General features: G+C 38.1%; 1 protein-coding gene across 1 annotated transcript in view; it reads right to left on the minus strand.

Annotated features, from left to right (window-relative positions):
* The window catches only part of CAPN2 (calpain 2), an 82,417-nt gene that overhangs the window by 35,872 nt on the left and 30,017 nt on the right, over positions 1-16,528 (minus strand). The window contains 3 exon segments of the mRNA XM_074262644.1: positions 999-1,167; positions 2,213-2,346; positions 3,351-3,469. Of these exon segments, the coding sequence (XP_074118745.1) occupies positions 999-1,167; positions 2,213-2,346; positions 3,351-3,469 (422 nt within the window).

Genomic DNA, 16,528 nt, shown 5'->3' on the forward strand with positions numbered 1-16,528 from the left:
GTGAGTTATTTACTTATATTATTAATGTTCAAGAGACCACAAAATCTGTACTTTGGTGTTTGGCTCAGATTAACAATTTACTTAGAATCACTGAGTTGGGGTCTATGCTGTGTCACCTAATGCAGAATAATTCCCCTCCTATCTTTGAAAGGGGCTAGGGTTTGTTAGATTTTGTTTGGAAGTTGTGAGAAGAGGTGGCTTAGTTCCAATGATCTTGTGATGAAGAGAGCCATTTACACTCAGAGAGAGGACTATGGGAACTGAGTGTGGATCACAAGATAGCATTTTCACTCTTTCTGTTGTTCACTTACATTTTGTTTTCTTTTTGGATCTTATTTTTCTTGTGCAGCAAGATAATTGTAGAAATATGTATACATATATTAGATTTAACATATATTTTTCCTATATTTAACATATATTGGATTACTTGCCATCTGGGGAGGAGGTAAGGGGAAGGAAGGAAAATTTGGAACTCAAGGTTTTGCAAGGGTCAATGTTGAAAAATTATCCATGTATATGTTTTGAAAATAAAAAGCTTTAATAATAATAAAAAAAAGAAGAGGTGGCCTAAATAGTTCTTTGCTATATTTTGTGACTATGTCTCTGGTAACTGGCTTGATCTAGGCCTCAGTTATCATTACTAAAAATCACCCTTCTCCCCATGTCCCTGCCCAGGACATCCTGATCTCTGTTTTCTGATGAGATTTTGGCAACGGATGCTGTGGCTCAGGAAACGAACTTTTTGTGCCTTCTGAAATCTTCCCTCAGGTCCATTAGCTCTGGAGCCTACTTGGGAATAGATGTCTGCTGCGAGGAAGGGAAGGTGCATGAGTCATCCAAGAGCAGAGAGAGGATTTTCTCTGTGGGAGAAGGCTGGGGGATGAGAGGGGCTCCCCTTCAGAGGATACCTTCTTCAGTTAAATGGAAATGGGGCAGGTAGTCTGAGGCAAATAGAGGAGAATAAAAGAGGAATACAGAAAAGAGGAGGAGAATCTCACATCAATGGAACAGCCAAGGAGAGAACCCTTCTGCAGGGCCTTCTGGATGATGACAAACAAGTTGTCAGGGGCTTTCTTCAGTTCATACCACTCAGCTATCCCACCAGTGAAGTCCTCAAAGCCCTCTGTGGTAGCCCCTCCTGAGAGAGCTTCATAACATCCATTGACCCTGTATAAAAGGATAATGATCATTAGTATTTATACAGTATTTTTAGACTGGCAAAGCACTTGCCAATATTCTCTTTTATCCTCATAATTACCCTGGCAAGTAGGTGCTATTATTATCCCCATTTTACAGATGAGAAAACTAGATAGGCAGAGATTGAGTGACTTGCTCAGAGAAATATAAAGCAGTAAGTGTCTGAGATTGTATTTGAATTTGGATCTTTCTACTCTGGGTCCAGGGTCAAATTCACTGCTCTACCTATGTAGATGTCTGTATTGAAAGCACTCTCCCATCATTACTATATATTAAAGCATAATAGAAACATAAGATGAGAGTATTATTTACTCTATAACTTAGAGATTGATTCTCCAAATGATGGGGAGAGCTAGAGTGAATCATTGATGAGAATGAGGGCTTTCTGGTGAGAGCAAATCTTGTTTAAGGAAGAAGCTCAGTCCTAGGGATAGAATCCATCCCTGGCAATCAAAGCAATGGGAAGTGGCACTGTATGTGGAGAAATGGGAGACGTGGCTAATCACTGACATGCTGTATGATTTTAGGCAGGCTGCCTCAGTTTCCACATTTGTGAAAAGAATCTAATAATGCTCACCAGAGAGCAGCCTGATACAGGAAGAAGGCCCATTGGATTTGGAATTGGAGGACTTGTGTTTCAGTCTTGTCTCTATAATTTATCATCTGGAAATTTACTATTTGGGCAAGTAACTTAGCCTCTCACTACATTAATTTCCTTACTGTATAATGAGGGAATTGGACTAGCTGGCCTCTAGTTGGTTTCTAGATTTCTAAACCTAGGAGTCTTTTGGTAGAAAAATATAACATGAAACAACCAAATTTTCTTGTATTTTCTAGTGTTTTAGATTCTTCAAGAAGACAATATTATCACGACTGAGAATATTGCTCAAAGTCCTTTTCACACATGAACAAACATGGCATTTTCTATGTTGTCATTTCAGTAGCAGAGTATGAAAGTCCCACGTGCTGCCATCTTGGATCTTTAGAGCTCCTGGGCAATAGGGGAGTAACTCACTTGGCGTAGGCTTTTTCCAAGAGGGCACTCCAGAATTCACTTCCTTCCGCCGAGTGGACAAAGAGGAGCTCATCGTTCTTTGTGGGTAGCCTGTCATCGATAACCACATCTACCCACTCACCATATTGCCAGAACTGCAAGGCAAGAGGTACATTGTCACTGCTGAACATGAACATGAAGGGTGTGAGAATGACCAACCCACAGGAGGGCACATAGGCTCTCCCTTCATGAGAATATCTTCCTGCTACTTGCCCCTACCATTTATTCAGGTCTGAGAGGGAAAAACAGCTCACTCAGTCTCCTTGAATGCCATCCCAAACTCTTTGCCCTTAGTTTAATTTAAGGAGTTTCTCATTAGTTAGTACAGAAAGTGGGGAGAAGCTGAAAATTTCATAATAGTTTTTTTTAAATTTAGGAATTGATTCCTTTTAGTTCCCTCTTTATCTTCCATCTTTTGAAAAAAATTCTATTTTTTCCACAGTTACATGCAAAGATAGCTCCCATTTCTTAGAGTGATTTCCACCTCATTATAGGTATCTCTGGTATCTCTTCAAAGGGCAGATGAACATGTGCTAGTGACAGAGACTAGACTCTGTGATGTCATTGGTATAAGGAACACCCAAATGAGAAAAAAAAATCCCTGTTCCAAAACAGATTAGCTTCATTGTTATAATCTAAAATAGATGCCTACCACAATAGGTATTCTGAAAGTGTTTCCAAGTGTTTTCAGCCAGATTAAAATTTTGGGAAATATTTAAGAAAAACAAAAAATACAATAAAATATAGATAATGTTAATATGTAGTTTTCTTAGTCCATATGCAGCCCACAGGGCTCCTTAAATCTCTGTCTTCTAGTGCCTCTTTTCTATTTGTTTTTGATACCAACTTATATTAAAAGTGGGACTAGATTCTGGCTACAAGTTTTGAGTTCTACTCTCCAAGGCAATTGAATTACATTGCCCTTAGGCAGCTCACCTTATGAAATCCAAACAAGAATATTTCCCTTCTAAAGCCTTTATAGTTATCATCAGGGTCTGGACTGGTATCATCTAATATGGATGAATTCCGTTTAACCACCTGCCCCTTTAGGTGATACAACCTCACTGAGGGAGGCTTTGAGGACTAGTTCTGAAGTTACCTGAAAATGGAAGATCCCAGCATAGTTGTCTTGGAAGCTTTGGTTTTTAGGAACCACCCGGGCCAGGATTTCTTCATTCAGGGTGAGGGAAGCGATGGCAGCCAGCAACCAGCAGTCACCTGTGAACAAAGCCCAGTGTGATTATTCAGGAATGTCTAGTTAACTAACTTAAATATTCATGGATCTCTCACATAGCAGGCTAGATTATCCCACAGAGCTGCTCCTGACATTGTCTCAGCTTCCTAGGAACTGACTTCTAAGATAGCAAGATAAAGAAATATTTTAATATATATATATATTTTTTTTTCATTTCAAGTGTATTTGTTATGGATAGTTTTAGGGAATACTGAGGGGAAAATACATTTTGTGGTACCTGGAAAAGGAAGAAATTTAATGTCACACTTTCAGGTCAGGTTTCTGAAGAGACAAAATCTGAAGTGAATTTTGAATAAAGGCAAAGACTCAGATCTGTAGTCAGAAAATCTGAATTTGAATCCCAGCTTTGCCTCTTGGGAGCTACATGATCCTGGGCAAATTACTTCACTACCTCAGTCTGCTTCATCTCTAAAATAAAGGGGGCTGGGCCAAATGATCTCTAAGGTCCCTCCTAGTTCTAGATGGTAAACACCTAGGAAAACTGTCTTCAGATTGTCATTTCTTTCTTAATCTTAGTTTTGTCATCTGGATAGAGTGGTAGATAGAGTGACAGACTTGGAGTTAGGAAGACTTTGTGAAAATTCTGTCTCAAACACTAGGTTGGATTCTGGGCAAGTATTTAACCTCTAAGCTCACTTTCCCTATCTGTAAAATGAGAATATTGGATTTGATGGCCTTGAAGGTCCCCTCCAGCTGTAAATCTCTGAGTCTATGAGATTTTCCAAGCTCTTGAGAAGACAATGACTACCAGAAAAGTAATGCCATTATGTAAGCAATGGTGATCATGAATGGACCTTCTCCCATCCCAAGGGGCAGGAAGCAGACCTGCTTAGGGCTGGAAAATGTAGCCTTCCAGGAGTTTCCATAGGTAAGGGAGAGGACATCTCTTGTATTCACATATAAGCAGTACAGTATAGCTTGTGGATGGATGGTTCACACAGTGCTAGGTATTGGTAGCAACCCCATTTTGAGATGAGGCCAGAAACAAAGATAAGTAAAGGGATGACTTTTACTCCTTAAAGAGCTGTGTTCTCTCTGCTTACAAGAACACTTTCTTAAGTCACTCTTTTTTCATATTTAATAGTACTTTAGTTTTCCAAATAAATGTAAAGATAATTATCAACATTTATTTTAATATAAATTTGTGTTCCAAATTTTTCTCCCTCCCTCCCTTATGTCCTCCCTCCTCAAGACAGTAAGCAATATGATATGGGTTAAATATGTGCAATCTTTTAATATGTATTTCCATATTTTTCATGTCATTAAAGAAAAAATCAGATCAAAAGGGAAAAAACTACAAGAAAGAAAAACAAACAAACAAACAACAAAAAGGTAAAAATACCATGCTTGGATATACATTCAGTTTACATAGCTCTTTGTTGGGATGTGGATGGCACCCTCCAATCCAAATCTATTGGAATTTCTTTCTCAAATCCTGTTTAAAATAGCCTGAAAAAATAAGGGAGTCAGTGATAGTACAGATGCCAGCTTGGCAGGGATGAGGTGGGGGTGGTATCTTTATAATAATTTAGTTCAAAGGGAGGATAACACAGTTATATTTTTCTTGACTCTGCATATTTGTTACTTGGGTTTTGTTTTTTATTTTTTAAATAGGGAATGGGGAGATGAAAGAGAAAAAATATTGATTAATTTAAAATTAAAATTTAAAAGTTTATTAGGACATTATCATGAAGGAGAGAAGGGCTCCTAGAGTTCTACTTTATATCACGGATCTCAGCATAAATAATGATTTGTCATTGGGTGGCAGCTCCTATGAGCTACTATGGTGAGGCAGGGCCACCTTTTTTTAATCTGCTCTAGGTTTCATAAGATCAAAGACTGAGAGCAATCAGGGATCTCAGGGACCATCTTTTCTTTTTTTTTTTTTTTTTTTTTTTTTTTGAGGCTGGGGTTAAGTGACTTGCCCAGGGTCACACAGCTAGGAAGTGTTAAGTGTCTGAGACCAGATTTGAACTCGGGTCCTCCTGAATTCAAGGCTGGTGCTCCATCCACTGCGCCACCTAGCTGCCTCCAGGGACCATCTTTTTCAGTTCCCTCATCCTGCAGATAAGGAAACTGAAGTCAACGAAGGTTAAATGAATTGCCCTAGAGCATACAAGAAGTAAATATCAGAAATGATATTTGAACCCAGATCCTCTGACTCCAGAATCAAACCTCTTTTCATTGGTTTCTGTTAAATTACCATGGAGAAAAACAAACCAAGCAATAAGTTGAAGATTCAACTCATAACAAAACTGAGCAACTACTAGGAACTAACCCTGTTCCAGGCACTAGAGATATACTAATAACAAATGGCAGCCCCTAATCTCAAAAATTTGACATTCTATTGGGAAAAAAGATAGAAATCTTTTTTGGGAAAGGGATCAGTAAAAGATATTCAAAAGAGGATGCAAGTGAGATGAATCTTGAAGGATAAGGATTTTGAAGGCAGAGATGATTCCAGGTATTATTGTGATTAATTAGGAGAATTCCAAATCAATTTCAGAAGTCTTTTCAATCAATTTGAAGAGATAACAGAGTTTCATCAGAAGACACTTTTTTAAAACTATTTTTTAAACTTTTTTTTATTTCTAAAATTCATTTTAAATTATTTTGAATTCCAAATTCTCTCACTCTCTCTTGCCCCTCCTTTACCCATTGAAAAGGCAAGCGATATGATAGCAATTATAAAGGTAAAGTCATGGAAAACACATCTCCATATTAGCCATATTACACACACACACACACACACACACACACACACACACACAACCCAACAAGAAAACAAAGAAATTGAAAAAAGGTATGCTTCAACCTGCACTGAGAATTCATCATTTCTCTCTCTGGAGATGGAAAGCATTTTTCAACATGAGTCCTTTGAATTATCTTGGATCATTTTACTGATTAAAGTAGTAGCTAAATCTTTCACAGTTGGTTATTGTTATAATACTGATGTTGCTATATATAATGTTCTAGTTCTGCTCAATTGATTTTAAACAATTCATGTAAGTTTTTCTGAAAACATCCTGCTCATCATTTCACAGTCAATACTACAACTTTTTTGGCCATTCCTCAATTGATGGGCATCCCCTCAATTTCCAATTCTTTGCCACCACAAAAAGATCTTTTCATATAAATCCTTTCTTTTTCCTTAATTTATTTGGGATATAGTCTTAGTAGTGGTACTTCTAGGTCAAAAGGTATGATCAGTTTTATCACCTTTTTGGGTATAGTTCCAAATTGTTCTCCAGAATAGGTGGACCAGGTCTTTGGTTTTAAGAGAGACAGCCAAATTACTATCCTTTCATTTATAGTCTGTTGGATTTATTATTTAAATGATTAAATTATCCATACATACATACATACACACACACACAGAAAAGTAGAGATGCTGATTTATTTTACATATAGCATATATGTGTATGTACATTTATGTGTGAGCACATGTGTGTTTGTAACCCAGAGAGGGCAGAAACAGTTTTGCTTAAAACAAGGAAGAGTATTTGTACAAGAAAAAGTGACAACAATAATAACAACAACAACATTTATATGAGCTTACTATGTGCTAGATACTGTATTAAACACTTCACAATTCATATCTAATTTGATTCTCACAACAACCCTGAGAGTTAGAGGTTATTCTTATCCATATTTTAAGTAAACTGAGTTATAAGTAAAAATAGACTGATAAGTATACCAAGGAAATATTTTTTTAAAAAAGAAAGTAGATGCTTTAACTGTTCAAAGGATTTTAGCACAGTGATTGCACCAGACCAAAGATAATTCTTTATTAGTCAGTTAATTGGTTTACATTAAGCTCCTACTATTTGCCTTCTCTGACAGAATGAAGAAAAGTGAGTGAATAATTTCTTTCGTTATAAGGGAAAAGAGGTTCTAAAGCAGATTATTTTGTGCCAGTATCTGAAAGGCAAAGAAATACCATAATTGACAAAATAAAGTTTTCCCCTGTATCCACTTTTGATGATCCTCACAACAATCCTATGAAATAGGTACTATTATCTTTAATTCACAATTGAAAATACTGGAGGTAAACAATGGTTAAGTGACTTTCCAGGACCAAAAAACTAGCAAGTGTCTGAGTCTATATTTGAAATCAGACTTTACTGACCCAAGTGGATTCTGTCTACTGAGTCATCAGTGTCTTCTAACTAGAGATAATCTTTTCCTCATTTATTTCCCCTTACCTCTACCTCTACCCTCCAAAAAACTTTGGCCATATATTTTTATATATTTTCAATAGAATGAAACAAGGACTTTTAGATTCACCTAGGCAGGACACTGCTACACTTGACGATTTAAGGGATTATTCGTTTGTTTCACAGACCTGTCTACACTGAGCATAGTTGGATATGTATCTTGGAAGGAATTGTCCTACCACAGATTACTGCTCACCAGCCTGCGTTCTGTTCTCACTACCCCTTCATTACCCAAGGGACATGATTGAAGGTTGTGTTTCCTGTGGTCTCAGAAGCATCACTCCTGCCCACTCTCTTTGGTTGGGAGCCTTCCTTTTTTCAGCCATTCAGTTCAACTTGCTTAGGTATCTAGTTATCATCCCACAATTTTCTTTCCTTTCTTCCACCTGTTTTTTCTAGGTATCCTAGCATCTCTTGTTAGACACAAGAATTCTTGAAGGTGAGGGCGGGAAGGTACTTCAGAGACCACCCAACCTGTTTGCTCTGTGGATGAGGAGATCATGATTCAGTGATTCCTTGAGTTACATAGCCAGGCAGTGGCTGACCTGGTTCTAGAACCCAGGTCTCCCAATCCCTAATCTAGTGTTCTTTTCACTACATCACAAAATAATCCTTATGTTCATAACACATTTCATCCAAGGAAAGGGCAGCTGGTTGGCTACTTCCATAAATCCTACATTGTTTCTTAACATGAAATCCATCTTCATAAAATCTTAAAAATACATTAAATATTCAGGGTAATAGAAATAACTTAAATATAAGAAGAATAATCTGGACACTGTTCCAACCACTGAGCAGGAGGAGAGGTGGTGGTGAGCATTTTATGTCTATGTTATAGATAAGGACATTCCATACTCTTCTGAAGACTCTGACTTCTTAATATGTTTAATTATTTGCAATCTCATTTGAGGTGCCTGAAAGTTTCATTACAACCAAGTTCCCATTATTATGAACATGGAATCCCCAGAAATAGGCTGGTCAGGTCATGTGATTTAATTTTACAGAACATACTTTCACTAGACTGGACAACATTTTATATCACCATAACTACAAACAGTGCAAATTTGAGTTCATGAGATCAGTTCAGGACATTGTTACACTAACTGGGATCTATCTGCATTTCCTGCAAATCCTCATTTACCCTGAGCTCAGAAAACATTTGAAAGAGAACTGGGGCAGCTAAGTAGCATAATGGATAGAGCAACAACTCTAGAGTCAGGAGGACTTTCATTTACTTTCTTGCTTGTATCTTCATTTACTGACCAGAGGATACCTAAGGCAGAATCCTGCATTGAAGTCCAATATCTATTGTGTCTTTTTTTTTTTTTTTTTTTTTTTTTGAATTAGGGTTAAATGACTTGTCCAGAGTCATACAGCTAATAATATCTGAGGCTGGATTTGAACTCTGGTCCTCCTGACTCCAGTGTTGGTGCTCTATCCACTATACCATCTAGTTGTCCCCTATCTTGTCAAATAATAGATTTTTTTCTTTTATTCATCCTCTAATTCTACTCCCCATTCCACATGCTCATCAGATGATCTCCGCTTCTCTGGTTCTTCATCTATACTCCTATTCTTTCCTTCTTTCTCAAAGGAAAGAGTATGTCCTGGCCAAAGCTAACACTTCCTTTCACTAGATCATTTCTGGATCATCTCCTTTTCTCCCTTTAGACCCCTTCTCTGTTAATTATCTTTCTTTCCCTCTCTACTGACTTTTTCCTTTTGGGAGCAAACATATTCAGGTCAGATAAAGTGATTTCTGTAAAAAAGAGCTTAGCCTGGAACACAGTAGGCACTACATAAATGTTTATTCCCTCATGCCTTCCCCTACCCCAAAAGAGTCTTTCTTCATGTGATATTTCTATGCCCTGAAACCACAGGATTATATTCCTCTCGCTCCCACTGTCAAACTTTTTAAAAGAATAGTCTGCTTTCCCTTCAATACCTATACACTTCCCAATCCCATTGTAATTTGGCTTCTCTCATCATTCTCTTGAAATGACTTTCTCAAATATAGTGAGTAGCATCCTGCTCAACAAATAAAACAGCCTTTCCCCAGTCCTTATTCTCTTCACCCTTCACTTGACTCTGCTGGTCAACCCCTCTCAGAGACATAACTGGGATGGAATAATTGAGACTTTGTCTCAGGACACCAAAAATGCCAGCAACACTTGGGACTCTTTAGTAGCATGGAAATTGCTGAATATGAAAGTACTCAGAATGATGGAAGCATCTTGGTCAACAAGAATGGCTCGTTACAATAGGAAGTATCACGTTACCACCTCTGCTTGGTAGCCAGACTTTGGGTAAGCTTCTCCCCAGTATTCTTCACCCTGGATTTTGTTGTGGTAATTCAGTCATATTTGATGCTCAGTCCATGGGATTTTATTGGCAAAGATAATAGAGTAGTTTGTTATTTCCTTCTCTAGTTTATAGATACAGAACTAAAGCAAAAAGCAAGTAAGTGACTTGCCCAAGATCACACAATCAGTAAGTCTTTAAATCCAGATTCAAACTCAGATCTTCTTGACTCCAAGCCCAGTTCTATCCATTGCACCAACTCACTGTCCCAACTCTGGGCTTAGCAATAGGATTTCTGCCTTCCTCACTTCCTTCCCTATCACAGAATCCCATAACCATTTCCTTACAAGAATTTTCCTAAAAAATTGATTTGAAACTGGGTTTTATGCTTTTTATTCCAAGTAGTAAAATGTTTCCTTAAGGTTCTATTCCTTTTCTAATGTTCTCTTTCACCTTGACTTCATTCTCTTGATTTTCCTCTTAACTAATCACTTCTCCTTTATTCTCTTTGCTGCCTCCCCTTCTTCCTCCATATTTCTCCATAGATAAACCTCCTTTTCCTAAGCATGTACTGAACCAAGGGCATTGGGACCTTCCCCCTTCCTTTCAGAGCTCTTTCATGAAGGAGATCCAGGATAATTTGAATAATCTGGTCCAAAGATCTTTTATCCATTTTTCAAATCTGAGATTCTGTGTTTCTTTCTGCTCTAGGGTCTCTTCCAGCCCCCAAATTGCCAGTATAACTTGTACCTTGTTTCCTGCCCTATCCCTGCCCAAGCATGATAATTAAGTAGAAATCTGGTTTGTCATAAGCATAGATGGACCAGGTGTGTGCCTGCATCAGAGTTCCTCTTCTTTCCTTCTGTTTTCTATTACCAGAAGTTCCTTTTATGAGTCAAAGCTTTTTTTTTTTACTACTCATACAGAAGGAAGATTTTAAATACAAATATATCACTGACAAATTTACTGTAAGGTAAAGAAATATATTGACATTAGATTCTTTCTTGAAAATAAGTTTTAATAATAACTCACATTTACATAGTACTTTACAGCAATTATTTTAGTACAATAGACAGAGTACTGGTTAAGGAATCAGGAAACCTGGATTCAAACCTCACCACTGATGTTTGCTAGCTGTGAATCTGACCCACTTCTCCCTGAGTTTCCTTATTTGTAAAATAAAGAGATGAGGTCTCTTTCTAGTGCTAGCTCTCTGCTTCTAGGATTTCATTTGATCTTCACAAAAGCCTTATGATGTAAGTGCTACTGTTAATCCCATTTTTTCAGATGGGGAAACTGAGGCTCAGGGAATGAGTGATGAGAGGAAAGAGAAGAAGTAGAAGAACCTGGGTACCTGGGGCCAAGGGAGGAAGTAAGGATAGGAATAGGGGGAAGTAAAGAAAAGTATGCTGGGGATGCCAAAGTCTGCTTCTCTATGTGGTATGAAATAGATTGAAGGAAGGTCCTGTTAAAAGGTACAAAGTATGAGGTGAAGGGTGGCATGAAAATGGAGAAAATGTCTTTCAAATATAAAAGACATTTATAAAACACTAAAAAAACAAAACAAAACAAAACAAAAAAACCATGAAAAAATAAACAAAACAACCCATAAAAATTCAAGAATACCATCCACGAGTTTGAGTCCCCATGACTCAAAGCTAGGAGGAGGCCAATTTTGCTGTGACTTTAGTTAGAGGAACAAAGGTTACCCAGTTAAATTCACTCTTTAGATTCAACAGCCCTGAGGTATATGTGGGTTTTCACCAGTCGCAGGTAACGCTTGCTTTCCTCGGTATGCTCCGGAGCAGGCTGCCTCCTCTTTCTTGCTGAGTTTTATTTGTTTGGCTATAGAGTCCATCCTCCATCACCAATGGGAAGTGGGAGAAACCCAAGTGGCATCCGGCCATTCCAGCTGGTACCTGTCGGTCCTCAGTCCTCTCCCTTCCCTCTAGTTAATCACTGACATGGCCTGAGGGTGGAGATATCTCAGCAAGGAAAGTGAGTGCACTGGGCTGTAAGTGTTTGGGGCAAGTTACAAGTTGGGGCTTTCTGAGGATAGGGAAAGGCTGTAAGCTTTAGCTTAGCACCTTACACTTCTATCCTCCCCCATCACTTCAGACAAATGGGATCCTAGCACCCAAGCTGGATGGGTCTTAGAACCTATCAGGTCCAAAGTCTGGATTTTACAGCTGAGGAACAAGGCACCCAGGGAACTGAAACACCTTGCCTGGGGTCACACAGCTAGTGTCTGAGTCAGGATTCGAAATCTGGTCTGAGTCTCAAGTCCAGAATTCTCTCTATTATGTCACTTAAATTACTGACACATAACCCCCTTAGGGGATCAATTGTAGGGAGAGCAAAAGTCTGGATATTGTTCACTACACCCTCTATAAGACTTCGGGAACTGTAGTGATTACTTGGATTTCTAAGAGAGAAGAGAAAAAAAGGTGTAGGTTACATTGTTTCCTCTGATACTTATTGGCAAAGTGACCTTGGATAAGTAACTTACTCTCTCAGTAAGAACCTGCAATAGTTACTTGGATTCATAAAGACCTAGGTTACATTGTTTCCTTTGATACCTATTGGCTAAGTGATCCTGGATAAGTAACTTACTCTCTCAGTAAGAACCTGCAATGGTTACTTGCATTCATAAAGACCTAGGTTACATTGTTTCCTCTGATACCTATTGGCTAAGTGATCCTGGATAAGTAACTTACTCTCTCAGTAAGAACCTGCAGTGGTTAGTTGGATTCATAAAGACCTAGGTTACATTGTTTCCTTTGATACCTATTGGCTAAGTGATTCTAGGTAAGTAACTTACTCTCTCAGTAAGAACCTGCAATGGTTACTTGGATTCATAAAGACCTAGGTTACATTGTTTCCTCTGACACTTATAGGCTAAGTGACTCTGAATAAGTATCTTAATTTCTCAGGGAGAACCCTTAGTGGTTACTTAGTGTAACCTAGGTTACATTGTTTCCTCTGACACCTACTGGCTAAGTGATCCTGGTAGCTAATTGTCCATTACCAAGCTGCAGAGAAAGTGCAGATGTGGATGGCCAATGAAATCAGAGGTCAAGTGCAGCCTGCCAGCACTGGAGGAGCTGTGGTTAAGCCAGAGCCCTCACTGTAGTACCACAGGCCCTTTCCACTTAACCCCTCCAATCTGCATTCTCTAACTTTCCTTATTCGTGGGTGGAATGCCACTTTTAGAAGAGTGAGGGCTTGAGAAGACTCATCTTGCTGAATTCAAATGTAGCCTCAGATATTTATTAGCTGTATGACCCTGAGCAAGTCACTTAACCCTGTTTGCCTCAGTTTCCTCATCTGTAAAATGAACTGGAGAAGGAAATGGGAAGCCAATCCAATATTTTTGCCAAGAAAATACCAAATGGGGTCAGAAAGAATTGGATATAACTGAAAACAATGGAACAATAAAAATGATCCTGGTAGAGGAAGCAACCCCAAGATGGACAGTCATGAATATATTTTTTATTATTATATATGCTTTCTTGAAATGGAAATTTATTATTACATATTTTTAGTCCTCCCTGGTGTTCCACTGGGCAGATGGCAATGTTTTGTTTTTTCCTTTTTCTATTTTGTTTTTTCTTTTTTTGTATATAAGTTTTAAACAAATAAACAAACAAATAAAAGGAAGCAACATTTCTGAGCCTGGGCTCTGCTAGAGGGTATTTGTTCCACTCTCACTTCTTCAATTCAATTCAGTAAATGTTTATTTTGCCCTATTAAGTTTTAGTGCAGCTATTAGATCCACTGATACAAAAGAGTCCTGGCTCCCCATTTATTTAATGAGACTTTATTGAACTTACTATAAGGTACTGCTCTCGGACCTTTCCTCCCTTCTCCTTTTTTCCCTTTCTTCTCTCTTTCATTCTCCCTTCTCTCCCTTTCCCCTCTTTCCTTTCCTTTCCTTCTCTTTCCTCTACTTCTCCCCTCCTTGTCCTTTTTCTTTCTCTTTCCTATCCTCTTCCCTCTCCTCCCTTTTTTCTTTCCTTCTCTTTTCTTCTCCTGTTGCGAACATGTGCAGAGATAAGTAAATAAACAAGTTCAAGAGGAAGAAAACACTGATAACTGGGGGAGGGGGGGAGGGAGAGAGCTTAAAAAAAGACATCATATAGACTGGCTCTTCTCAACAATGTGATGATTCAAGAGTTGGGATGGAAAATGCCATCTGCATCCAGAGAAAGAACTATGGAGACTGAATGTGGATTCAAGCACAATCTTTTTCACCTTTTATTTTATTTAAATTATTATTTAATTATTACTATTATATTACCATTAAACATAAATTATGTTACAAAATATAAAATTATAATTAAATACAAATACTATTAAATATGAATATTAATTAAATTATTTAAAATATTTATTTTATCATTTATCATTTTTTACCTTTTTTGCTTATTTCTTTCTTTTTTTTCCCCCTCTTTTGGTCTGATCTTTCTTGTACAACATGACAAATATGGAAATATGTTTAAAAGGATTGCACATTTTTACCCTATATCAGATTGCTTGATGTCTTGGGGAAAGGGGAAATAAGGGAGAGATGGAGAAAAATCTGGAACACAAAATCTTACAAAAATGAATATTGAAAACCATCTTTACATTTGTAAAAATAAAATACTATTGAGAAAAAAATAAAATAAAACTCATCATAATCTGGGATGGTGGTGAGAAGGGATTATACTTCAGACATGGCAGTGAGTTTGTACAAGGATAAAGCTCTGGGCAATGGCATATGAGATAATAAAGGAATAACTGTTAAATTAGCTTTTTATTAAATTAAAAACTGCAATAAGGGGAGTCATACTAAATAAGACTGGAAAAGTAGGTGGGAGCCAGATTAAATGCCAGGCTGAGAATATCATATTTTCTACTGGAAGGAATAGGGAGCCACTGATGGTTTTTGAGTTGGAAAACAAGTAAATAGTTAGATCACCATTTTAGAAATAATATTTATACCTTCCTCTTTCTGGTACCAGGAAAACCACACCTGTGTATACCAGTTGTGTACAGGTTCTCTACAGACTCAGACGTGATCTGGGCAGGAACAAACAGACACACCTAGGGATTCCTCTGAGGACAAGTTACTGCAAAACAGATCTTATGAATGGGTCTCTTGAACCTCCAACCTCAGGGAAATTTTTAGTAAATTTCCAATGAACTGTAATTCCAGATCCCTACCCTCCCCAGCTCTGTGAGCCCCAGGCAAGACATGAAGGATAGCACTGTGGCTCAAGACTGGAGGTACAGAATGAGGCTGGTTCCTGGCCTGGGCTCTGTCGGAGAGAGCAAGGAAGATGTGGCTTTGGTCCTAAAACTTGCTGCCTTTGGAGCTTTTTCCAAAAGGAAAAATATGTGTAATTCAGTCTATGGATGGACTCCTCTCTTTTCCAACATTTATATGGCATAAAGCTCTTTACAAACACTTTTGCTTTTGATTCTTGTGACAGATATAGGAGGGAGGCAGAATATGGGGATTTTTAACTTTATTTCACAGACAAGGAAGTAGAGGCACAGAGAGGGGTTGTGACTTGTAAAAAAGGTATCCAGATAGTACACAGCAGAGCCAGAATCTGAACCCACATCACAGGATCATTTATCCTGTCTTCTCACCTGTAATGTCCATCCCTCTGCCAATGCCAATCTTCTCCCATTGGAAAGGTCCTCCCCAGGGTCTCCATTTTAGGGAGGGCCCTAGGATGAATCCCTTCCTCTTTACAGCCCTACATCAGATGCTCCTTTTAATCATGTACCCCAAACACTGTGCTAGGTACTTAGACTCTTTATATAAAATTCAGTCTCTGTTCTCAAAGGAGGAAATGGAACAAGGGTAAATGAAGTCATATATACTGGCAATGTTACTATGAACAGGACACTTAACCTGGCAACATTTCAGATAACTCCCTAAGACCTCAGAGAATAGATAGAGAAGGTGCAGATTTGTGTTGGTAGAAGGAGTTTCCTTATCTGGAGTTACCCATAGCCTCTGCAGGGAGCTAAGATAGAGTCCTGGACTTGGAGTCAGGAAATCCTACATTTAAATGTGACCTCAGACCCTTAATAACTGGGCAATACACAACTTCTGTTTGTCTCCATTTTCTTATTTGTAAAATGGGAATAATAATAATAAAGGATAATAAAATGTGAGAATCAAATGAGATAAATGTGAATTATTTTCAGCATAGTGCCTGGCTCATTAAGTAGAATTTCTCTTCCCTTTCCCTATATACTAACAGTATCCTAAATCCAATGAAAACTTCTTGTTGTCACCACTTGTCAGAGTGGGCAGAGATTCAGGCCTGCCTTCCTTGCCTCAGTAAGCCAGACACATGTGATCTTTTCATCAGATAAAAAAAAAAAGGAAGGACTTAAGCTTTCCCTTTTCTATGAATGGAGTTATAAATAGTGTTCAGTGACCAGCACTGCTACAGGGTAAGGAAATTTAGAAGCATGGACAAAACTTAGATTCTATTAATG

This window comes from Sminthopsis crassicaudata, chromosome 4 (genome assembly GCF_048593235.1).
Source record: "Sminthopsis crassicaudata isolate SCR6 chromosome 4, ASM4859323v1, whole genome shotgun sequence".
Classification (NCBI taxonomy): Eukaryota; Metazoa; Chordata; class Mammalia; order Dasyuromorphia; family Dasyuridae; genus Sminthopsis; species Sminthopsis crassicaudata.